The sequence below is a fragment of the Garra rufa genome, chromosome 1 (genome assembly GCF_049309525.1).
Source record: "Garra rufa chromosome 1, GarRuf1.0, whole genome shotgun sequence".
In the NCBI taxonomy this organism is placed as follows: domain Eukaryota; kingdom Metazoa; phylum Chordata; class Actinopteri; order Cypriniformes; family Cyprinidae; genus Garra; species Garra rufa.
In genome coordinates, this window is record NC_133361.1 from 54,394,547 (window position 1) to 54,421,394 (window position 26,848).

Below are 26,848 nucleotides of genomic sequence, written 5' to 3' on the forward strand. Positions count from 1 at the left end.
CTAGAAAGCCAAAGTCATTCATTCCTTTCACGAGTGAGTATGTGTGTTTATTTCTGTGGATGTGTTATCTTTTAACAGGCTTTCTTAATTGTACATATTGATTTTTTTTTTCAGTTTCACCCACTTTTGTACATCTGTGTGCACAGTTCCTGCAGCTGAATTCTCATTATTCATGTTCTCCAGTGCCTCAGATGAACAAATGCTGTACAAATTATTTTTTTTTTCAACACACCGACTGTTTTCTGATTATATATCTAATAAAATGCTTAATTACGGAAACCAAATAGATCTCAAAAGTTGTTTATTGAATACTGTTTAATTTAACAAATCGGTGAAGTGTTGGTTGCAAAAAAGTAAAACTGATTTATGATGTATAAATAAGCATATTGTTTTTTCTTAAAGGGATAGTTCACCCAAAAATAAGACCTCTGTTCATCTTCAGAACACAAATTAAGATATTTTGGATGAAATCCGAGAGCTTTCTGACCCTCCACAGACAGCAACACAACTACCACGTTCGTTTTTGACTGAGGTGAGCTATCCCTTTAAGTACATTACTTCTTGAAGACATGATAAAGGACGAGTGACTATGCCCAATAAGCAAAGAGAAACACGGCCACTGATATACAGATGATGAGGTTGGCGTTCACCAGGTTTCTCATACAGGGGTCTTCCTTGAGGGAACACGACGGAGCCTCTGGAGGAGGAGACTTGGGCTTTTCTCCTTTCTGCTTTTCCATTCCACAGATCCAGAACAGAGCAGATTTGAGTTTAGATGATGAATCCGCCTCGCTGGATGCAGAACTACTGGAGTCTGGTGACAAATAACGCATTCAGAATTACATTTAAACAAATGAAACACACATTCATCTTAGGGATTAACGGAGAAGTTCACTTCCAGAACAAAAATGTACAGATAATTTACTCACCCCCTTGTCATCCAAGATGTTTGTGTCTTTCTTTCTTTAGACGTAAGGGAATTATGTTTTCTGAGGAAAACATTTCAGGATTTTTCTCCATATAGTGGACTTCTATGGTGCCCCAAAGTTTGAACTTCCAACATGCGGTTTAAATGCGGTTGTAAACGATCCCGAACGAGGAAGAAGTGTCTTAACTAGTGAAAAAAAGAGACAATTTATATACTTTTTAACCGCAAACGCTCGTCTTTTTTACCTTTTTTACCAGTTTTTTTTAGGTTCAGGACGGTATGTCGAACAACTCCCATCTCATTTTCTCCCTCGACTTCAAAACCGTCCTACATCGCTATTTTACCTTTTTTGTTAAGCGTGTTTGATATTCACTGCATGTTCACTTTGCAAACACTGAGTCAGTACTACTGCTGCGATGTAGGATGATTTTTTAAGTTGAGGGAGAAAATAATTTTTTTTTTTTGACATACCCTAACTGTTAAACCCGAAAAGAACAGTTCAGGCAGAGCAAGATGAGCATTTGAGGTTAAAAAGTATATAAATTGTAATAAATAAATAAAAAAACGATCGTTTCGCTAGATAAGACCCTTCTTTCTCGGCTGGGATCATTTACAACCGCGTTTGGGATCGTTTAAAGACTGCATGTTGGAAGTTCAAACTTGGGGCACCATAGAAGTCCACTATATGAAGAAAAATCCTGAAATGTTTCCCTCAAAAAAAAAAAATGTCTTCATGACTGAAGAAAGAAAGACATGAACATCTCAGATGACAAGGGGTACATTATCTGTAAATTTTTGTTCTGGAAGTGAACTTCTCCTTTTAGTCCATTTTATATCTTTTGTTTGCAGATAGCAATTTTTTATGTAATGCACTGGTGTTCAGATAGCAAATGTTAAATGTCTAAATCATTTTTGGAGTCAAATACTTAAATTTACTCAGTTTTTCTTCAAAATTTTTTAGATATTATTGTCATATCGTACTATGGAAGCCCGTTTCCTCCAAAGAATGAAAAATAAAAAAGGTAACGGCGACTTTTTATCTCACAATTCTGACTTTTTCTTGCATTTGCAAGTTTATATCACACAATTCTGAGAAAAAAAGTCAGAATTGCATGATGTGAAAAAGATAGAAAGTCGCAATCACCTTTTTAAATTTGTATTCAGTGGTGGATACAGGCTTCTATATCTTTCCCATCTCTTAAACCACTGGTCTCAAACTCAATTCCTGGAGGGCCACAGCTCTGCACAGTTTAGCTCCAACCCTAATCGAACACACCTGATCCAGCTAATCAAGGTCTTCAGGATTACTAGAAACTCCAAGCAGGTGTGAGTTGGAGTTGGTTGGAGCTGAACTCTGCAGAGCTGTGGCCCTCCAGGAATTGAGTTTGAGACCTCTGTCTTAAACACTTAAAAGTATAAAATGACTTTGTCTCCCTCTGCTGGATAACTGGACTATTAAGGAAAAGGGCATAAAACAGAATTGGTCTGGAGAAACTGGAAAATGTACAATACTATTTGTGACCCTGGACCATAAAACCAGTCATAAGTAGTGCAGGTATAGGTCTAATAATAGCCAAAAATACATTGTATAGATCAGTGGTTCTCAATCCTGGTCCTGGGGGACCCCTGCTCTGCACATTTTGCACGTCTCCCTTACCTAACACACCTGTTTGAGATCATCAGCTCATTAGGAGAGAGATCCATGAACTGAACTAACAAGCTGAAGATCTCAATCAGGTATGTTAAATAAGAGAGACATGCAAAATGTGCAGAGCAGGGGTCCTCCAAGACCAGGATTGAGAACCACTGGTATAGATCAAAATTATGCCAAAAATCATTAAGATATTAAGTAAAGATCATGTAAATATATCGAAACTTAATTTTTGATTAGTAATATGCATTGCTTAGAACTTCATTTGGACAAATTTAAAGGCTTAATTTAAAATTTTCTCAATATTTTCATTTTTTCGCACCCTCAGATTCAAGATATTTAAATAGTTGTATCTCGGCCAAATATTGTTTTATCCTAACAAACCATACATCAATGGAAAGCTTATTTATTCAGATGATGTATAAATCTCAAGTTAAAAAAAAATGACCCTAATGACTGTTTTTTTGGTCCAGGGTCACATTTATCTGTGCCTGCTTATGAACTGGATAAAGTACCTTCTTTTGTGGGACAAGCATTATTTTCTATGTACTGTTTGGCATCCTCAATCGTCTGGAGATCTGAAACCACAACCTCTTCACTTTCTTTGACAGGATCAAAGCGGGTGTACCACGTCAAACGGCTGATCTGAAAGATAACAACCCTTTATATGAGTGTATTTCACAATTTAAAGGGATAGTTTATCCACAAAAATATTAATTCTGTCATCATTCTCTCACCCTTAAAGGGAAAGTTCACCCAAAAATGAAAAGCTGATGTTTATCTGCTTACCCCCAGGGCATCCAAGATGTAGGTGACTTTGTTTCTTCAGTAGAACACAAATAAAGATTTTTAATTTAAACCGTTGCAGTCCGTCAGTCATATAATGGCTGCCATTATATGACTGACCGACTGTAACGGTTTAAGTTCAAAATCTTCATTTGTGTTCTACTTTAAGAAGTCATTTGTCTATAAGAGCACAAAAGAAAATATTTTGTACTATGGAAGTCAATGGCTATCGTCAAGTGTTTGGTTTGGAACAACATGAGTGTGAGTAAATGATGGAATTTTCATTTTTGGGTGAACTATTGCTTTAAGCTTAATAAACTGCATTTCTGATTGCAAATTGTATATTTTGGGGGTTAGGTTTGGTCTTTGTGTGTGTGCGTGCGTGCGTGCGTGTTTTCTAACCTGCTCCGGTTTGGGCTTCTCTGTTGCCAAACTAACACACACAACCACGATGAGTGTGAGGACAGTGAGAATGATGGAGAAGTAAAGATAGTGAACATATTTGATGATGACAGGCCTGGTGTCGCTCTCGTAGCACTGCGGTGTGGGATAGACGAAATCCAGAATCATCCTTGTACAGCCCACCACCATCCCCACTATCAGACCCCAGAATGCACCCTACACAAACGCAACAAAAAGAATGAATGAAACGACACCAGGTGCATCCCAAGTTGTGCACTTATGCTTTATTCTCTGCTATTTTATAGAAGTGTTTAAGTGTTGTTCAAACTGAAAATTCCAACAACAGAAAAAAGAAAAAAAAACGCACTTGAAATAATTTGATATGGTTGCTTAATGCAAAAAAAAAAAAAAAAAAAACGGAATTGTTGAACACTTCATCTTGGATGAAATAGATACACTAGATGGAGTATATGATGGGGAAAATCTTTTGGTAAATCATAATTATGAGATTCAAAAAAATTGAAATTATGAGATGTTGCATCACAATTATAGTCGCAATAAGAGAGTCGAATACAAGATAAAAGTCACAATTATGAGACTCAATACTTTCATTGAGAATCAGAGATAGTAAATCAAAATTATAAGATAAAATGTTAAAACTATGACATAAGTCACCATTATGAGATAGAAAGTCATTATGACTAAAAGACAACATTATGATGGTCATAATTATGAGATAAGAGTTAAAACTATAAGTTAAGTCAAAACTAAGATTATAACTTTGTCATAAAATTTAGACTTTTTATCTCATAATTATGACACAGAATGTCATAATTTATAACTTTTATTTCATTTTTGTCTTTGTATGTCATGATTTGCCAAAACATGAACTTGCATAGTACATATATGCAGTTAAAGTCAAAAGTTTACATACACCTTGCAGAATCTGCTAAATTAGTTTACCAAAATAAGAGGGATCATACAAAATGCATTGTATTTTTTATTTAGTACTGACCTGAATAAGATATTTCACATAAAAGACATTTAAATATTGTCTACAAGAGAAAAAAATAGTTGAATTGATAAAAATGACCGTGTTTAAAAGTTTACATACGCTTGATTTTTAATACTTGTGGTGTTACCTGACTGATCCACGGCTGTGTTTTTTTAAATTATTATATTTAGTGATAGATGTTTCTGAGTCCCTTTGTTTGTCCTGAACAGTTAAACAGCCCACTGTTCTTCAAAAAAATCCTTCAGGTCCCACAAATTCTTTGGTTTTTCAACATTTTTGTGTATCTGAACCCTTTCCAACAATGACTGTATGATTTTGTGATCCATCTTTTCACACTGAGGACAACTGAGGGACTCATATGCAACTATTACAGAAGATTCAAACACTCACTGATGCTTCAGAAGGAAACACAATGCATTAAGAGCCAGGGGTGATAGTGTATAGTAGGTCATTTAGGACACAACTACTGTTAGTATGAGTGAGTTATTGATTGATTCACTCAACTGACTCTTCAAATGCTGATTCATTCAAAAACTCACTGCTGTCTGTTGATCGGATAAATTCTTTCTTGATCTAACTTGAGTGCTTGATCTAAGTACTTAAGTTTTGTACCTTCTCATTGGTGCGTTTCCAGAAGATTCCAGTGAAGAAGACGACCGTTATGGGGGGCTGCAGGTACATACTGATAGACTGGATGTAGATGAAGAGCTGCCCACCCTGACTGGCCTGAACCAGAGGAATCCACAGCACTGACACCACCACTAACACCAACACAAACACTCTTTGACATGGAAACACACACACAAACACTTAAACACACATACACACACAGTGGCTGAAACAGTCCAGCTTTACAAGAGTGCAAAATGTAGCATTTGCAGTTGTAGAATGACAATACTAGATTCATTTACCACAAACAAACACTCACCAAGGAAAAAGTGTTTTATTGGTTGACTTTTTTAGGCAATTGCAGGTTTATATCTTGCAATTTTGACTTTTTCCCTCAGAATAGTGAGATATAAACTCACAATTGTGAGTTATAAAGTTGAATTTTGAGGGGGGGGGAGAGAGTTTATATCTCAAAATTCTGACTTAACTTACAATTGCGAATTATAAAGTCAGAAATGTAAGATATAAACATGCAATTCTGAGAAAAAAAAGTCACAGTTGCAAAATATAAACTCGCAATTGTGAGTAAAAAAAGTCACTATTACCTTTTTTTTAAATTCAGTAGTGGAAACAGGCTTCCATATATTAATTTCCAAATAATGTCAAATGATAATGATGTCAATATTGGTTTTCAGCCATGGTATTAAATAACCAAAATTTAGCATCTGTCCAAAGTTGGAGGTTGACGCAAGCCAACGTTGGATTTTGGTGCCAACCCAATTTTCTATTCCAGCTAAAATTCAACATCTATCCAATGTTGGAGGTTGACGTCAAGCCAACGCTGGGTTTTGGCATCAACCTGGTTTTCATTTCCAACAACATTAATGTCCGATGTTGGAGCTTTTCTGGGTAGTTTTAAATGCAAATAGACATAACCACTCTATGTCAAAACAATGTCAATTTGATGTAGAACACTGACAAATACTGCTGATGTTGATAATTTGTTGGTTTTAAGATGTGGCTTTTAAGCCAAAAAACAAAATTCAAAGCGTTTCTAACATCATATTGACATTAAATGCTGACAGTCAATTGTGAGGAAGACTATGGTAATCAAAAACCAATGTCTGTTAAAACATCATGATGTTAATGTCAACACAGCATTAGATTACACAAGATCATTACATGTTGAGACTTAATCAGTTTTAAATAATGGTATTAATAAACCAATATTCAGTCTGTACAATTTTGGAGGCTGATGCAAGCAGGGTTGCAAAGAGGAGTTTCCAAAAATATCCTGAAAAAGTTTCCAAAAATTCTGAAATGTTTCTGGAAATTTACCATTTTGACATCAACCCAATTTTTATTTCCAACTAAACTGTCCAATGTTTAAGTCTATCTGGGTATTTTTAAATGCAAATAGCCATTTACAGGATTGAGAAATTAATGGATTGACCATTAAAATCTAGTGCCTTAACAACTTGTTGATGCCATACCTTCCCACAATCATGAGCTCCCACTCAGAGGCAGTGTGGCGGATGTTTCTCCAAAGGTCCATGGTGAAAATAGTGCTGGAACTGTTGAATATGGAGGTCAGAGAGGACATGAGAGCAGCCAACATCACAGCCATCATTAAACCCCTCAGACCTTGACAAACAAAGAGGAAGAAAATGATTAATCTCAGCCACCTGGTCTAAAACTAAAAAATATAGAAAAATAACCAACATACAAGTAAATAATCAAGGAATCTCACTGATACCTGCAGGAAGGAGCTCCATGACCAGTTTGGCGTAAGCAATGTCTGAGCAGCCCACTGGATTCCCACAAACTTGTTGACACACATCCGGATCTCCACAGCCCACCTCATCTACAGGCATGGCCAAAAGTTTTGTGAATGACACAAATATTAGTTTTCACAAAGTTTGCTGCTAAACTGCTTTTAGATTTTTGTTTCAGTTGTTTCTGTGATGTACTGAAATATAATTACAAGCACTTCATACGTTTCAAAGGCTTTTATCGACAATTACATGACATTTATGCAATGAGTCAGTATTTGCAGTGTTGGCCCTTCTTTTTCAGGACCTCTGCAATTGGACTGGGCATGCTCTCAATCAACTTCTGGGCCAAATCCTGACTGATAGCAACCCATTCTTTCATAATCACTTCTTGGAGTTTGTCAGAATTAGTGGGGTTTTGTTTGTCCACCCGCCTCTTGAGGATTGACCACAAGTTCTCAATAGGATTAAGATCTGGGGAGTTTCCAGGCCATGGACCCAAAATGTCAACGTTTTGTTCCCCGAGCCACTTAGTTATCACTTTTGCCTTATGGCACGGTGCTCCATCGTGCTGGAAAATGCATTGTTCTTCACCAAACTGTTGTTGGATTGTTGGAAGAAGTTGCTGTCGGAGGGTGTTTTGGTACCATTCTTTATTCATGGCTGTGTTTTTGGGCAAAATTGTGAGTGAGCCCACTCCCTTGGATGAGAAGCAACCCCACACATGAATGGTCTCAGGATGCTTTACTGTTGGCATGACACAGGACTGATGGTAGCGCTCACCTTTTCTTCTCCGGACAAGCCTTTTTCCAGATGCCCCCAACAATTGGAAAGAGGCTTCATCGGAGAAGATGACTTTGCCCCAGTCCTCAGCAGTCCATTCGCCATACTTTTTGCAGAAGATCAATCTGCCCCTGATGTTTTTTTTGGAGAGTAGTGGCTTCTTTGCTGCCCTTCTTGACACCAGGCCATCTTCCAAAAGTCTTGGCCTCACTGTGCGTGCAGATGCGCTCACACCTGCCTGCTGCCATTCCTGAGCAAGCTCTGCACTGGTGGCACTCCGATCCCGCAGCTGAATCCTCTTTAGGAGACCATCCTGGTGCTTGCTGGACTTTCTTGGACGCCCTGAAGCCTTCTCAACAAGAATTGAACCTCTTTCGTTGAAGTTCTTGATGATCCTATAAATTGTTGATTTGGGTGCAATCTTAGTAGCCACAATATCCTTGCCTGTGAAGCCATTTTTATGCAACGCAATAATGGCTGCACGCGTTTCTTTGCAGATCACCATGGTTAACAATGGAAGAACAATGATTTCAAGCATCACCCTCCTTTTAACATGTCAAGTCTGCCATTCTAACCCAATCAGCCTGACATAATGATCTCCAGCCTTGTGCTCATCAACATTCTCACCTGAGTTAACAAGACGATTACTGAAATGATCTCAGCAGGTCCTTTAATGACAGCAATGAAATGCAGTGGAAAGTTTTTTCTGGGATTAAGTTAATTTTCATGGCAAAGAAGGACTATGCAATTCATCTGATCACTCTTCATAACATTCTGGAGTATATGCAAATTGCTATTATAAAAACTTAAGCAGCAACTTTTCCCATTTCCAATATTTATGTAATTCTCAAAACTTTTGGCCATGACTGTACAATTCACATACATTCACATACATTTCAAGAGTACAAATTGTTCATTTAGACATTCAAAAGCCTTAAACTTTGGTGTTTGTTTCAGACACACCTGGGTAAAGTATCCTGCTAATCATGCCTGGAATCACCATCATGAAGAAAGGCAGAACTTTGAGGTAAGCAGCAAGCAAAGATCCTCCTTTAGCATGCACAATGTTCTTGGATGCAAGTGAACGCTGCACTATCACCTGCACACAGGGAAGATAACAAAATATATTACATTTGGAAGGCATGTGTTTGCTGGGCAGCTAGGTAAAAACTAGAACTTGTAAACAGTCCAGGAACTTCAATACAGCTAACTAGAACTTGAATCTCAGATGATCTAGAACTTTGTAATATTTAAAAGAAAATTTTAAAGATTCAGAACTTCAATCTAACTAGAATTTATGACAGTACTGGAACTAGATAGATGTAAGACATAAATTTAGTCTACAATCGTGGCCAAAAGTTGAGAATTACATAAATATTGGAAATTGGAAAAGTTGCTGCTTAAGTTTTTATAATAGCAATTTGCATAAACTCCAGAATGTTATGAAGAGCGATCAGATGAATTGCATAGTCCTTCTTTGCCATGAAAATTAACTTAATCCCGATAAAAACTTTCCACTGCATTTCATTGCTGTCATGTTAAAAGTTAAAAGGAGGGTGATGCTTGAAATCATTGTTCTTCCATTGTTAACCATGGTGACCTGCAAAGAAACGCGTGCAGCCATCATTGCGTTGCATAAAAATGGCTTCACAGGCAAGGATATTGTGGCTACTAAGATTGCACCTAAATCAACAATTTATAGGATCATCAAGAACTTCAAGGAAAGAGGTTCAATTCTTGTTAAGAAGGCTTCAGGGCGTCCAAGAAAGTCCAGCAAGCGCCAGGATGGTCTCCTAAAGAGGATTCAGCTGCGGGATCGGAGTGCCACCAGTGCAGAGCTTGCTCAGGAATGGCAGCAGGCAGGTGTGAGCACATCTGCACGCACAGTGAGGCCAAGACTTTTGGAAGATGACCTGGTGTCAAGAAGGGCAGCAAAGAAGACACTTCTCTCCAAAAAAAAACATCAGGGGCAGACTGATCTTCTGCAAAAAGTATGGCGAATGGACTGCTGAGGACTGGGGCAAAGTCATATTCTCAGATGAAGCCTTGTTTGGGGCATCTGGAAAAAGGCTTGTCCGGAGAAGTAAAGGTGAGCGCTACCATCAGTCCTGTGTCATGCCAACAGTAAAGCATCCTGAGACCATTCATGTGTGGGGTTGCTTCTCATCCAAGGGAGTGGGCTCACTCACAATTTTGCCCAAAAACACAGCCATGAATAAAGAATGGTACCAAAACACCCTCCAACAGCAACTTCTTCCAACAATCCAACAACAGTTTGGTGAAGAACAATGCATTTTCCAGCACGATGGAGCACCGTGCCATAAGGCAAAAGTGATAACTAAGTGGCTCGGGGACCAAAACGTTGACATTTTGGGTCCATAGCCAACTCCCCAGATCTTAAAACTTGTGGTCAATCCTCAAGAGGCGGGTGGACAAACAAAAACCCACTAATTCTGACAAACTCCAAGAAGTGATTATGAAAGAATGGGTTGCTATCAGTCAGGATTTGGCCCAGAAGTTGATTGAGAGCATGCCCAGTCGAATTGCAGAGGTCCTGAAAAAGAAGGGCCAACACTGCAAATACTGACTCTTTTCATAAATGTCATGTAATTGTCAATAAAAGCCTTTGAAACGTATGAAGTGCTTGTAATTATATTTCAGTACATCACAGAAACAACTGAAACAAAGATCTAAAAGCAGTTAAGCAGCAAACTTTGTGAAAACTAATATTTGTGTCATTCACAAAACTTTTGGCCACGACTGTAGAACAGGGGTGTTCTGCAGAGTTTAGCTCCAACCCCAATTAGACACACCTGAACCAGCTAATCAAGCTCTTGCTAGGCATACTAGAAACTTCCCTGCAGGTGTGTTGAGGTAAGTTGGAGGTAAGCTTGCATGACACCAGCCCTCCAGTACCAAGTTTGGGTACCCCTGGTCTAGAACATCTAGATAGATCTACTTAAGTATACCTGGATTGATAGTTCTAGAATTCTAGATCTAGTTCTAGAAGAAGCCATCATACTCATCATACGTAGTGTATTTAAAATAACCAAATTCAATCAACACTACTGGTTCTTTACCTGGTCAGAACACCAGTACCACATGGAGGGTATGGACATGCCCAGGATCACTCCTGGCCAGGGCAGGTCGGAGGTCACAGGGTGACGGAATATGTGAAAGGCATCCTCACGTGGGATTCCGCAGGTGGTGTTGGGCACTCGGATAGAGGGAATGGCCTGAGGATACTTGTCCATGACAGCTTGAAATCCTCCAACCTCTGCAAAACCTTTACAGTGACATTGAAAAGAAATAAAATGTAAATTATTATTGTATTAAAGGCTTCAGGACTTCAATCAACATACTTATCATGGACACTCACTGAAACCCATCAGGATGAGGGCTCCGATCACCATGACGAGAGTCTGAACCGCATCAGTGTAGATAACTGCTGCCAGACCACCTGTGATCACATCAGTCAAGAAATGCTTTATCAGATTATAAGACTTCCTCATTTCTGATTTTATGACAACAGTGAAGTCCACACTGCAACTATAACAGTAACAGCACAGAAGAAATATCCACCTTCTTATTCAACGCAGAAGTCAGCCTATGGGTGAGACTTCCAGGAAATAACAATAAGAATAATAACATGCAGTAAACAGTAAAACTGTTTGCGCTATAATCCAGTATAGTCATAAATAAGACAATAAAATAATGTTAAGACACACCAATTTGCAATATTAAGCAAAAAACAAGCTAAAAATAGTTAGATGCGGATGAGACCAGAAGCCAGAACCATAAAATTTGCAAATGGCCATGCCCACTCTTAAGGGAAAAATAAGGTGGATATCATTGTAATCACTCAGTAGTTAGCGTTTTTGGTGTGAACAGACATCAACTATGATTATAAAGTTTTAAAAATCGTTTAAATTCTGTGAGAATTGGGACATCCAACCACAACTACAACAGTAACAACACAGAGTCACAATATTGTTGAAATAACTTTCTTAACAATGACAGACAATCAGATTACATGTGACTTCAAAGCAGTAGTTTATTTATTTATTTATTTATTGATGAGTAGAGTTTTGTTTAAAGTAACATTTTGCAAGCAAACAGTAGTTGTATTTTTTTTTTACTATTTTTGAGCTCCCTATTTAATGTCGCAAATATAACACTGACAAAGCAATTCATAGTTTTTCGCAGAATTTCATACCCCCTTAGAGGAGACCAAGGGAAAGAAACAGAAGTTGTTCGCCATATTAGAAATTAGTGTACCATCAGAATGATTTTGAAGATCATATTTCAAGGTTTTTAAAACAAAACTAATATCCACCTTTTTTCTTTAATGTGGAAGTAAGCCTATGGGTGAGACTTCCAGTTCATTAGCCAGTAGCCACTATAAAGTGTTTTCATGACGCGTCATCAATCGGCCATATTGGTGGCACTGAATGTAAACAATGCCACTAAACTAAATGAAACTCACATATTGTGCTGATTACTGCTGCTGAAAATGGTCAATTATTGTTATGTTTTGAGCTGTACTAACTGGCCCGGACAGGGAAAAACATTTGGAGTACTAGACTGACAAAAGTTGTAACAAGACAAGGAGAGGAGTGCAAAAAACTGTCTGAGGAACAAAAGAAGTTTGTGTTTGGCCAAACTGAACCAAATTTCCAGGGCAAGAATCTTGACAACATTTGTGTTTGTTCTTATCATTTCCAGTCAGGTAGGTGAAATATTAGGCTGATGTCTTAATTAATACTGCTCGTACATATTTTTACCACCTATTAACTTTGGTTTGTCAAAATATTGTGCCCTTTTCTGCTTACTAAGTCCTTCACTATATGATTTAGCAGCTTCCACACATTTTTTTGTGGTTTAGAAAGCATAATTTAGCAGAACAATTTAGTAGTACATTAACCGTGCATTTAATTATCCGAGTATCACCAATGTGGCCGCGCACCCGGGTAGCTGACCAAATCGTGACTTAAGTGTAAACCTTATTTTGGGAAATAATGACAAGAATTATTATTCTTCTTGTATTGTCTGTTCAAGCAATAATAAAAAATAAAAAAGAAGGGGGGAAAAAGACAAGAATAACAATGTGCAGTAAACAATAAAACTATTTGCACTACAAACTAGTGTGCACATAATTAAGATAATGCATTAAAATAATATGGTAAGACACACCAATTTGCAATATCAAGCAGTTCATCAATACCAGCTGTTTTGTACAGCTAGAAATAGCTGGACACAAATGAGACCAGAAGAAAATAATCATCCATTAGCTGCTGTTTTCACTATGCGTCATTAATCGGCCATATTGGTGGCACTGAACATAAGCAATGCCACTGAACCAAATGAAATTTTTATATTTTGCTGAATATTGCTGCTGAAAATGGTCAATTATTTTCATGGTTGGCCAAACTGAACCCAATTTCCAGGGCAAGAATCTTGACAATATTCAGGTTTGTTCTTATCATTTCCAGTCAGGTACGTGAAATATTAGGCTAATATACTAATAAATACTGCTTGTACATATTTTTACCACCTGTTAACAAAATATTGTGCCCTTTCCTGCTTACTAAGTCCTTTTCTGTATGATTTAGCAGCTTCCACACATTTTTTTTTTTTTTTGTGGTTTAGACAGCATAAATTAACAGAACAAAAATAAAATTTACGCACTCTTAAAATAAAATTGATACAGTTCCTTTCCAGCATTTAAAGCGCACGAAAGATGACGTACTGTAGCTGCAGCACGCTTATAATAAAGAACGTCATCGTGCTTTAGTGTAGGCGCTTATTCAGTTGTATTTTTGTTTGTGTGTGTGTGTGTGTGTGTGTGTGTGTGTGTATACAGCACTAAAAAGTGAAAATATATCCGACCTGCGATGGTGTACAGAGCGGTAATACTGAGAAGCAAAACCACAGCGAGGTAGATGTTCCACTGCAGAGCCTGCTGGATGAACACAGCTCCTGCGTACATGTCCACCTGCACACAGAGCACCGACAGATCTGTTAAAAGCCAATGACCAAGTCCACTTTGGTAATTAATTGACTACATTTAGCATACTTACTGATATTTTTGTGAAGATGTAGATAAACAGATATAAAACACAAAGAAATAACTGTATTCTTTTTCCACCAAATCTTTTCTGTAAATACTCGGGCATTGTTGTGACCTGCAAAATGATATAAAATCATCTTCATTCACAGGAACTGCAAAAACAACCAGATGAGCACAGTTGCATTTAGATATATTAGTGTTTGTGTCTGTGTTTTTTTCTCAAATAAATTAATACCTTTTTCAGCAAGGACGCATTAAACTGATTAAAATGGTCAGTTTTGTAAAACTTTAAAACAGCTTTGATTAAAAAATCATTAACAAACATTCTAAAACGGTTGTTTATTAGTTCTTCTATATTCAAACAGCAAGAAATGTTTACTCATAAACTTACTGAATGATCATTATTTAATGTAAATTTAAATGTTTTCAAATGTCATTAAAACTTCAATTCATATGATCATTAATGTCTTGAAAATCTACAAATGATTTTAACAAAAGTTATACAATGATTAAAACCTTTTGCTGCTATTGAGGTGTGATATGGTTAAAGGGACAGGTTTGGTGGTATGGTAGGTTTAAGGGTTGGTTAAAGGAACACTCCACTTTTTTTGGAAATAGCCTCATTCTCCAACTCCCCCCATGTTAATAAGTTGAGTTTTACCATTTTGAACCATTTAGTTTTACCACTTAGACCGGCGTAAAATGTAAAGCTGTGATTTTCTAGGCCGATAAGTTTAGGAACTACATTTCTATTTCGGCGTAATAGTCAAGGAAGTTTGCTGGCGTAACATGGCTGAACCAGGCGCAGTAATATCACACCGGTCACATTGGAAGTTATCTGACTGGGAACTAATTTCAGGCGCTGCGTGATATTGCTGTGCCTGCTTCTGCACTGGAATGGGAGTGTAGTTCCTAATCTTATCGGCCTAGAAAATCGCAGCTTTCCGCCGGTCTTAGTACACAACATAACTGCAGAAGAGTCAAGTTTTAAATAGGACAAATATCGAAACTCGTTGGTCATTTTTGAACGCGATGCTATTGGTCTAATAGGATTCAATGATCTATGCTAAGCTATGCGAAAAGTGATATCGCCAGAACAGGAGAACGGCTGAATGGATTTCAAAACGTTCCTTTAAGGTCAATTTGGTTACTACGCGTGTTTACTACTAAGTAAACATGGTTCAACCTATTTATGTTACATTGCTTTGATAAGCAATGGATTTTCCGAAATAAAATAAAATGAAAAAGTGTTGAGGCAATAAAATCATGTTTTGCATTCAAATTACACTGTAGCTAAACTTAAAGGAACCGTATGTAGGATTGTGGCCAAAACTGGTACTGCAATCACTTTCAAAATACTGTAGAACGATGTCTCCCCTCCCGCTCCCCCCCTGACTCGAGGTTGCCAGCTAAGCTGCAGGAGTAGGCTGCGAGCTTCCAACGGCAAGTGACGAGTCCTACACAGTAATTTGTTTTTCTTCTGTTAATTATGCTTATGCTTCACGAGAGATGTTTTGCGAAGTAATTATGTATCGCAGAAATTTACAGATGGCGATTAGCCAAATATTTCGTAAAGATGTACTGTAATACCACATTTCAGTCGGAACATAGGTTGTTTTCATACCCTGCTAGTGGTGCGATATAAAGCTTTTTATGAACGCATTTAGCACGGCCGACCGCGGGAAATCCACTGTGTACGGAAGCAAAGTTAGCCGAACATAGATGAATCTAACCTGTCCAGGAGAAAACTACCAACGATGGCGTCTGTCTTCAAATTCTTCTCCGTTTTCAGCCGTCTCCGTCTTTCAAAGGCATCTCCTATACAAATCCTTGTTTTATTTCGGACTTTGTCACGACGTATTTCGGATTCATAATGAGGTCTTTTACGTTTCGTAACGTTATACATGTTTTATCCGACACGCTCGTATAGCCGCAGCTGTAACAGAGCTGGCAACCCGGATCAAGAAACTCTACTGATTTCGTGATTGGTAGATAGCTGGAGGGTGGAGCCTCAGACCAAAACACAAAATGACAACAATAACATCAGTTGTGGGCTGCAACTCTCACTTTTAAATGACAATATCCTGGCCGGACCACTGTTGTCAGTGATATAAGTATTTGAAATGAACATGATTTCTTAATGTCTAGTGACATGTCAGGGCCATTTTATGATTAACTGACATAAATTTCTTACATACAGTTCCTTTAACTAACCACCTTTTACCCAAACGTTGTTACATAGCTAAAAGTCCAAAGCCCATAAAGATACTAAATGATTAGTAAACATTTATAAACATTTACAGATGATGAATAATTTCCGCTTTAGATTGGGTACTGCAAAACATGAACAAATGATTCATAAATGTTTTAAGATGTGTAAATAGTAGAAGTCCACACAACAAACAACAACCAAATATATGACCTGTACAGATTGCAGTTATGAGTTAATGAATAATGTTAACATTAATAGTTTGACTTAATTTGAATAATTTTCTTCATTTTAACAGTGGCTAAATTACATTTTTAAAAATCAAATTTATTGCTTGAAATGCACCCTAAGTGTATGTACTACTGGATTCTGTTGCTGTCTTACCCTTGATGCAATATAGATGGGTAAAAACAACCAGCCCAAGAGCAGCACCATCAACATACCCTGCACATCAACACGAGACAGTAACGATATTACGACAGAGGTACATGTCATTGTCAGAATTCTTTGCCTTTTTACAAAATGATAAAGTGGTATACTCAGCAAATTAATGTACTCTCTATTTCTTAAATTGTAGACATTGTTTGCTTACGTTCCATTCATAAGCAGTGGAAGCGATACCCGCTGCCGCCCCAGAGCCAGCGAGACCAATGAAGTGACCACTGCCCACATTACTGGCAAACAGAGAGGCACCCACCTGCACAAACACATAGATGGAAAAGATGTGAGGTGGGAATTACACTTGATCTTCATATTTCATATTTTATTTAAAGGGTTAGTTCACCTAATCACAGAAAACAAATTCCTTCGTTCATCTTTAAAACACAAATTAAGATATTTTTGAGGAAATCCGAGAGCTTTCTGATGCTGCATAGTCACTTGAAAAAAGTCAATATTATTGTTTACTTTGCGCCCAAAAAATATTCTTATAGCTTCATAAAATTCAGGTTGAACCACTGATTTTACTGATGTTCTTACTACCTTTCTGGACATTGAATGTGGTGGTTGCATTGCTGTCTATGCAGGGTCAGAAAGCTCTCGGATTTCATCAAAAATATCTTAATTTGTGTTCTGAAGATGAACGAAGGTCTTACAGGTTTGGAACAACATGAGGGTGAGTATCTAATGATAGAAGCCTTTTCTAACATAAATCTCTCCCCTAAAATCAAAAAAAGGAGAAAAAAAAAACAGTTTGTATAATAGGTTTATTTTTTTTAGGTTTCATTCATTTTCGTGAATCAAATAAACAAAAATCAATCAATAAAATCATTAACTAAAACTAAAACCATAAACAATTTTGCTTGAAATAAATTAAACATTAACTAAAATAAAATAAAACATCAACTTGATTTCAGCCAGTTGCCAGGGCATTTTTTTCTTATTTTTCTCGTTTAGTTAAACTTAAAGTACTAAAATAACTAAAACAAAAGAAATTAAAATGAATAAATAAAAATTAACTAACTAAAATTATATATATATTGTAATTATATATTATATAATAATTATATAAATAAAAACTATAAAATATAGAAATAATATCTGATTTAAAATATTAATCTTAAGAGTATATCAGTGATACAATAATAACACTGTATAATATGTGTATGAATTACATTACAGTAATGAAAAATCTATTTTTTTGTATTACAGTAATAATAACTGGTGGAAATTGTGTTTCACTGTCATGAAAATAATGCCAGAAAATGTAGATGGTCCTAAAAATAGGCTTCATTTTATTTATGCAATGTTTTTTGGAAGTAACTGTATAATGTATATATTTTTGTATTACAGAAACAAAAATAATGTCAAAAAATGTTAATGGCCCTACAAACAGGCTTAATTTTCTTTATGCAAATATATATGTGACCCTGAACCCTGGAGATTTATGAAAGCTGAATAAATAAGGATAGGATAGAACAGTATTTGGCCGAGACGGTGCAAAAAAATCTAAATCTTGAGAAAATCACCTTTAAAGTTGTCCAAAAGAAGTTTTTAGCAATGCATATTACTAATTAATAATTAAGGTTTTATATATTGATGGTAGGATTTTTACGAAATATCTTCATGGAACATGATCTTTACTTAATATCCCAATCATTTTTGGCATAAATGACAAATTGATCATTTTGACCCATACAATGTATTTTTGGCTATTGCGACAAATATACCCAATCCTGTGTCACATATATGTGACCCTGGACCACAAAACCAGTCATAAGGTTAAATTTGACAAAACTGAGATGTATATGTCAATATATGTATGTCAATAAATAAGCTTTCTATTGATGTATGGTTTATTAGGATAGGACAATATTTGACTGAGATACATCTATTTGAAATCAGAAATCTGAGGATGCAAAAAAATAAAAAAGACTGAGAAAATCACCTTTAAAGTTGTCCAAATTAGGTTCTTAACAATGTATATTACTAATCAAAAATTACATTTTGATATGTTTACAGTAGGAATTTTACAAAAAATCTTCATGGAACATGAACTTTACTTAATTTCTTAATGATTTTTGGCATAAAAGAAAAATCAAATATTTTGACCCATGCAATGTATTTTTGGCTATTGCTACAAATATACCCCAGCGACTTAAGACTGGTTTTGTGGTCCAGGGTCACATATATAGTTTGAGGACATGGTTTGGGTGAGATATACTTACTTACCGGCCACCAAGTCATGTTTTTGCCGGCAAGGAAGTATCCATCCACTGTGCTCCTCTTGGTCTTCCACATGGACTGTTGAGTGAGCAAAGGTTATAAATATTCCATATGCATATGTTAAGCCATGAATGAGATAAGTAACATATTTACAGTTGTAAAATTCAGCTACGATGTGTTTAATATTACAGAGAGAACTGTAATTAACAGAAAGAACTGTAATTAAGCCTATTAACACTTAGAATTTTGTCATTGTGAAACACATCTTCTTGATACATCTGTGATTTCAGTAAACTTACCCACAAGCCCACTGCCAGAACCAAGAGGAAGTAGATGACAAGCACCACTATATCTGTGATGGCCAGGGTGGTTGGGGGCGATGTGCCCTCGGCAGTGGGGGAAGGGGAAACATGGGGATGCTCGGTGGAAGCCATGAGGAGTTTCTCAGGTTTGTCACTTTAAAACAACATATAGTGAATAAACGCTCTCATCTACACAAGTTGATGTAATGATAGTAAGACGTAGCTTTATGTCTTCACTGATTATACATTATCTAGCCTGTATTTGCATGTTAATGCTTTTCCAAGAATCACAGAGATACTGGGTATTAGTTACAGAGGAAAGGCAAATGTAAAACTAAAATGTTAACTCTTAAGAAACTACCGCTAGGAAGATGTATCTTAAAACTCAAACAAGAGAAGAAGCCATACAAAAACCATGTTTCCTCACAGATTTAATAAATTTTACTCTCAAAAGAAGAGCTTACAGCAACCTGCATAATAAATATTTTTCAAGTTTTATTAATTATTAAAGTTTGTAAAGGCATTTGCATTATCTCCCGCTTCAAACTCTGAAAAAAATCACACTATTAGTAACCTAGTGAAGGGTTCCCGCAGAAAGGACATCGTTAAAGTCCATGTGACATCAAATACTTTTTGTACACTGAGAAGACAAAAAAAGTCTAGGAAGCTACTGACACAGGAGCTTGTGAACACCCATCGAAAAACTGACATGAAAGAGAATAAATTGCTGAATAAAGTCATTATGTTTGGATTCTTTGCACACATAAATATTCTCATAGCATGGACTACTATATCGATGTCTTTATTACCTTTGTGGGCCCTGAACGTGTTAGTTGCGTTGATGTCTATGCCACTGGTTTTAATCAAAAATATCATAATTTGCGTTCCAAATATAAGCAAAGATCTTATGGGTTTGGAATTAATGACAGAACTTTCATTTTTGGGTGAACTATGCCTTTAAGATCTCTTTCTAAACTGCAATTTAGAAACTTTTAAACCTCTAGGTCTAGAAATGATCATTTAAAATGATAAGTTGTTGACCATTAGCCTAAATCTGAAAATCACAACATTACTAACCGCTAAAACTAGTTACCCAAATGTGTAACAATTATTACAATAATTAGTCAGTTTTACTTTAATGGGTAAGTTAAAATGCAATGCACAAATGCAAACCTAAAGATGTTTTTAAAGTTGCTCAAGATGTTTGCAAAAAAATAAATAAAAAAATATGAAAATGAAAAAATAATATGTTAGTAGGAGCCCATTAGTCTTCATATTGACAGTTAATAACCATTAATATTCACATATGCACATTAAATATCATTTACATCCATTAAAAATAAAACAAGCAAGTATACTAACAGAACGAAAAAGTACTTTCTTAGCCTGAAGAATTGTGCAACAGATGAAGATCTCAACACTTTTATAGACATATAGCTGTTAATATATATACGAATAAAGAGAAATAGAGGACCAAATGTTAAAAACTCACCTAAATACGTCTTTAACTTAGTAAGCAGTCATTTTAAATATGACAGGACAGTTTCGAATGAATTAACACAGAAGTTTCTTGTAGCGTAGAGAAGATCCCTCTCCGATCAAAGGGATCAAACTCCACTTTCCTTCATGTAACACTTCACACTAGTTAAAATGTAAGGGCGTTTTATTACCAAAACAGTAATGACAACAGAGCAATGTTGCAACATCACATATACAGAGTTACTTAGTAGAAGCAGCAACATTTATTATACATGATTCATTACAAAAGAAAGGAAAACAAATGCAAAAAAGTGGAAAATAACCTTCATGTAATTTCTCAAATTAATGAACAGTAGTAAAAGTCCTGTACTGCCCTGTAAGTGTTCACAACTTTAGTAGTTTGTGTATTTTTTTTTGCATTTATTGTATCACCACTAGATATTAATTCATCTTAAATGGCACTTTCAAGTTCAAGTCGTTCATTTTTTACTTTGGGACATCATCCCATCCATGATGAGAGCGTGAAATTAGCTATTAGCATGAGAAACAAGTCATAAAAAGAAAACTTTTATAAATTATAAACAAAAAGTCAAATACAAAGCATTTAGGAAACTTTACTGACACTGAAAAGATCTGGAAAACCAGTCAACACTTTGATAAAGGCTCAGTCATATATGTGTGATTTTTTTGTTTTATTTTTGATCATTTTTACATTCAAATAGTTTAATACAAATCATACGGAAAGTTCCATATAAACATTCATTATAACTAGTGCAATGGACTGAATGATACAGGAATCATATGATTCACTATGGTAATACGGAATTGAAAGCAGCACAAAAGTTAAATGTTAATTAAAAGTTAATATTTAAAAATAACAAATGCATATAGTGAAGTCATAATCTAGCTCATCGCTTTCCATAGCTAGTAAAGCAATAATATAAGAACTAACTGCACCTCTTGTACAATAATATCTCTCTATATATGCAGTTTTTTTAAAGAAATCTTCATCAACAATTTATAATATATTGCACTTAAACATTCTGCGTATGAGGATCACTTATCATTTAAGACATTAATTATCAAAATATCTGTTTACAGTACAGTGACCAACTAACAACTCCAACCCAGGTTGTTTAAATACATTTAAGCAGAATTAAGACACATTGTTAAAGCACTTCTCCTAAAAGTCAAGTCAGTCAAGATCTGACACTCACAGTCCTAATCAGATTTTACATTAAATATCTTATCTGCACTTATTATGATTTACAAAATCCACTGCAAAAGTCTTTTCGCCACTACTTTTCACTCCATTCCTGGTGTTTGAGTGCCAGGAACAATCACACAGTCCATCCCGTAACATCCTAGACCAAATCTGGTCAAATGTTTTAAAGCAATATATCTTTCCCTGCACCTTTTGCTCTACTACAGCAGCTTTCCTGTCCAATCTGTGCCTGAGAGTTCACCTTCATAACTCGCCAGGACCCTGGTGCTTGTGCATTAGTTTGCGACTGTACACATGTCCTTGAATTACCGTAAGGCTATCGCTAAATTTAGACTGGACAGGTATAGGAGTGGACAGTATGTAAGTGAACATTTATATTTGTATTTGTTTGCATGAGTGTGGGTCTCATGTTGGGTGGCTTCTTCACCAGCCTACAGGAGATGTCATGCGAGGGCTCCGGGGACTGCGCAGCGGGTTTTCTGTCTGGATATCATTCAAAGCCCTCTAAATATAAAAGCACACAAGATACATACTGAAATACATATAAAATACCTTAAAAGTGCATATAAACCTCATGGTCACTCTTAAAGGGAACCCAGGGTATTAAGACTTGTATGGCTTAATATAACGTAAATGATGTCTCTTACTCAAATATGTAGTACAAAACCCATGAAAGATTTTTGGACTATGGGGGGTGTCATTATTTTGATGACGTGAAATGGTTGCACTCTGTGAGCTACTGGCGCTACCTGTTGCTATTTTTACCAACACAACTCGGAAAATAAATACTGATACAATGACCACAGCTACTGAAAGAGCTTACAGGTGGCGATGGATATAAGCGTTGGATTGAACCAAATTCCGTACCATCAATTATCCTCACATGGAGTCTAAACGCTTCAGATATTGGGTGAAATCCAACTCCTTCAGTGTCTGCGGCATCATGACAGGCGTCCAGATGTTTACATCCTGCCAGGATGGCATCTAGCGTTTCTTGTCTCTGCAGTTTGTGAGCTCTTTTAGTAGCTGTGGTCGACTAAAAGCCTTAAAAAGGCATCAGGGCTAAAGTGGAGAGAACAAAGACGCAGGTCTTTAGGAAGTTTTTTTGATCCACAGGCATCTTCCGATTAATTTCTTCTCTTCTTTTTCACTAGGAAAGCAGTGAAGACTTACATCGCTTCTCTTGTTGCCCTTCCACTGAAAATTGCAACTAAAAGCCACAATGAGTATTTTATTTTCCGAGTTGTGTTGCGGTAAAAATAGCAACAGGTAGCGCCAGTAGTACACTAAGTGCAACCATTCCATGTCATTGAAATAATTATGCCCGCCATAGTCCGAAAAGGGTTCTAGGTTCTATGGATGTTAAATGTTCTTCATTGAAGCATTGATGCCCAAGTGTACACAGCATATTAGGGCTGCCCCCTAATAGTCGACTAACTGTTAGTCGATGAGAAGAGGCTTGGTCGAAAAAAAAGTTGCAGAAAAAAGAAATTCGGAGCGTGGAAGCTAAACAGTACACAGTGCGCTCACTGCATAACAGATGGAGGCGCCGGTGTGGCCACTTGCTCTTAAAATACTCCGTCATTTTTGGTCATACAGATAAAAGTTATAAAGCTCTCAAATCTGTAATTTTAGCCAATATTGTAATTTCTTTTAACTTAGCAGTGCATTTACTGCTGTACTGTGTGAGAGACTTTGATTATGTCTGTTAACTAGCTGTGTTGTAAAGGACCAGAATGTGCATAAAAACAGCTCTCAAGAGAGCCGGGAAGGAAGAGTGGCCTATTTTTTGCCACCTGTCTGTGCTAAAATACATTTCTCTACTAGGATTCACCTCATTTACTAGATTTTCATGAAAAGTCGTCTAATGCAAAACCTACCTCAAATTTAGCAATGAACTCGGAAAAGATACCGAAGAAACTCTCTGTGGTGGTGGCTTTTCCATCCTCACCGAAGAATGATGCAACTTTGCAGAACTCTTCCACTGCTCGCTGCTGCAGAGACTCCAGAGACTGCACAGCAGGGTGACTGTTTTCCAGAAACCCCTACATGCAAGTAGTTAAGGTGGTTCTGATGAATTTGGCAGATATCAAGTATATTCAATGGTTGAAATGTTCATAAAATCTTGTCCTGGTAGGTGTCTGACCTGGATCTGCTTAGAAAAGTCTTATAGTTACAAATATTGCACAGTGAAACCTTGTTGAAGACAAGCTAAGATCATATGTGACCCTGGACCACAAAACCAGTTTTAAGTAGCAATAGCCAAAACCACATTATTATTTTATGCCAAAAATCATTAGGATATTAAGTAAAGATTACCCATAAATATATTAACTGTAAATGTATAAAAAAAAAATTTGCTTAGTAATATGCACTGCTAAGAACTTAATTTGGACAACTTTAAAGGCGATTTTAGCAATTTTTTACTTTTGTTGGCACCCTCAGGTTCCAGATTTTCCAGAATCATACATCAATGGAAAGCGTATTTATTTATTGACCCTTATGACTGGTTTTGTGGTCCAGGGTCACATATTGTCACAAATATTTGGAGGTCTCGGTAGGAGGATACACTCATAACAATGCCAAATCGATCTTCAGCGGTGACTGGCATCTTCTGGCAGGCTATACGGATGTCCTGGATTGTAGCATGCAAGTCATTGAAGTCAGAAGTGATGTTTCTCTGATTCACTGTGGAGAACAAGCAACAAAAAATATTAGAGAGATCGGACCTCTGCAGAACCTTTTATGGAAACAAGAAAACCAACATTAAATGGGAATAAAAATGAATTTTGACTGCATATGAGTTTGGGCACTCAAGTAGATCTTCACCTTTGGCTGCTTGTGGCACCATCTGAAGCTCCTTCCCAAAGTCTAGAACCTCAGGGAAGTGGTGGCACAATGATTTCACCAGGATATGCAGAAACGTCGACTTTCCATCCACTGTTTTGGTGGTACTAAGCTTCAACCAGAAAAATGTAGGATTACATTGATATAATGTTAAAAATAAATTGGTGAACCTCATGAACTCATCTGCAAAAGATGCATGCACGGCAACGAGCCTTACTTCAGTAAGAAAATTGATCTTAAATCCAGTCGTTTTATTGGTCTTGGGTTGGCCGTTATTCAGGTAATTCCCCATAGCCAGGACAAACTGGGGAAAAAAATACAAAAAATAATAATATACATGCAATGATAGGAAGATCCAGGAAGGTAGATATTTCAGTATGCATTATGAGAATTTTTATAAATTCTTATGAGAGTCTTTTATCTGTGAATGAATTTCTTTGTGTTTGTTTTCAAGACTATATGATTATGTGTGCCTGGGTAGAAACTAAGTGACTCGGAATTATACCTCCAGAATCTTGGCCAGCTTTTTGCTATTCTTGAGCTCCAGTGAAGCCTTAAAAACACAGTCGTAGGCCCCCCTCATTTCCTCTGTTTTCTCTTGCAACGTAGTCTTAAAATGCAGGCTTCTCAAACGGGTCTTATACTCTGGCACTGAAAGCATCTGAATATACACAATATACAGAATATAAATATACAATATATAGCACAGATACTACACTAAAATTAAAACATATAATAATATACATTTGAAAAAATCTTTTAATGAAACTATTACTACTAGAGATTACACCTCTTATTTGCCATGTACCTGTAGGACAAACTGATCGGGCTCACTGAGTTTGTTTGGGTCGTCTCTGTACTGCTCGTATTGTCTAACCTCATCATCGTCTGGTGCATATAGGAGCAATTGTTTATAATGCGATGACTCCAAACGTTCACTCGACATTGTCATCAGCACCTGGCGTAGCTCGCTTGGTGACAGCTTCAGATGGGCAATCAAGATTGCTATAAAAATGGTAGAAGAGTCTTAATAACAAAGTGTAAAACGGCCATGTGCTTATAGGCTAATAGCTAAAAGCTAAGAAGCTTGTAGTCTAACAGTTTGGAGCATGCTATTATCAAGTCTCATTTAAAACCAAAAAAGCACTGTAGCAGAGCAAGACAAAAAAGGACACATGTATAAGTTAATACTTGACTGGGAAGCACATATAAACATCATTTAAACATTTACAAGTAAACCAAACTCTTACATAAGCACGAACTACCATTTACAGCCCATTACACTTTTGTACTGTGATGTATTTCCAAAAAAGACCTTTAGCTAGAAAAATATACAAAGCATTGTTTGCTACTTACAAGCATTGTAGGCTTTCTTATGGGAGAGAATCTCCACCACATCTTTCTTCTTAAAAGTTTCCACCTGAGGTGAGGGCTCTGGAAGAGAAACTGAGACATGAATTGTAGCGTGAGTGAAAATAACTTGTGGTGGAAAACATTGTGTCAATTAATAAAAGGATAGTTAGGTCCTATGCTGCCTTCAAGTACTCCTGGGAAGTTCCTACATATAAGCTTGTGATTTTGGTTGGAAATGATAGGAAAAAGTAGTCACACAACCCTACTGGAATAGTAGTTAGCCTCAGATGTAATGGCAACGGAACGTTGTCCGAACATCGGAAACATATAACCAGCAAAAAAGGAAACACTTCTGGAGGTCTGAATTCGTCATCTGATTTCGGATTTCTGTGGGACGTTCTTTAATGGTCCACAGTTTACAACCGTGATAACGATTACTTATCGGAATCGACTAAACTTTTACACCCCTAAACATAATGCTAAACAAAAGGACCACGATTTGTTGCTTTACATGTCCTCTTGGGCGCTCCTTGGCCAGTAAAATCTGCTATGGAGTCCAGACCTTCTGCCGTCAGTTCTGGCTACGTGAGACTACTGGAGTAGTGCTTTCTGGCAAGCTTTATCACCATTCTTCATCCAAAACAAAAATGATTTGTACAGCCAACATTTGGGATTAAAGCTTTGTTATGACCAATATCATTGTGCTTTCACCATTATAAATAGACACACTGCAAGCCAGAAAGTCTGGGAAGA

General features: G+C 36.7%; 2 protein-coding genes across 4 annotated transcripts in view; both read right to left on the minus strand.

Annotated features, from left to right (window-relative positions):
- Positions 1-284: 284 nt before the first annotated feature.
- On the minus strand, positions 285-20,804 carry slc5a11 (solute carrier family 5 member 11). Its single transcript, XM_073842809.1, has 16 exons — positions 20,684-20,804; positions 19,189-19,345; positions 18,896-18,967; positions 16,818-16,922; positions 16,610-16,669; positions 14,027-14,131; positions 13,836-13,941; positions 11,326-11,406; positions 11,027-11,232; positions 8,910-9,045; positions 7,148-7,255; positions 6,885-7,035; positions 5,395-5,563; positions 3,768-3,983; positions 3,095-3,224; positions 285-814 (listed from the first exon to the last, which is right to left on the minus strand). Exons 2-16 carry the CDS (start codon positions 19,321-19,323, stop codon positions 588-590), a joined length of 2,007 nt encoding a protein of 668 aa, XP_073698910.1. The 5' UTR covers positions 19,324-19,345; positions 20,684-20,804; the 3' UTR covers positions 285-587.
- A 32-nt stretch (positions 20,805-20,836) lies between these two features.
- grid2ipa (glutamate receptor, ionotropic, delta 2 (Grid2) interacting protein, a) overlaps positions 20,837-26,848 on the minus strand; it is a 29,638-nt gene continuing 23,626 nt past the window's right edge. For all 3 annotated transcript variants that reach the window (XM_073842839.1, XM_073842821.1, XM_073842830.1), the window contains 8 exons: positions 26,099-26,188; positions 25,551-25,747; positions 25,248-25,403; positions 24,960-25,046; positions 24,725-24,854; positions 24,465-24,583; positions 23,776-23,940; positions 20,837-22,399 (listed from right to left, as the gene is read on the minus strand). In XM_073842839.1, the coding sequence (XP_073698940.1) occupies positions 22,319-22,399; positions 23,776-23,940; positions 24,465-24,583; positions 24,725-24,854; positions 24,960-25,046; positions 25,248-25,403; positions 25,551-25,747; positions 26,099-26,188 (1,025 nt within the window). In that variant the 3' untranslated portion in view covers positions 20,837-22,318. The remainder of the gene's footprint in view (positions 22,400-23,775; positions 23,941-24,464; positions 24,584-24,724; positions 24,855-24,959; positions 25,047-25,247; positions 25,404-25,550; positions 25,748-26,098; positions 26,189-26,848) is intronic.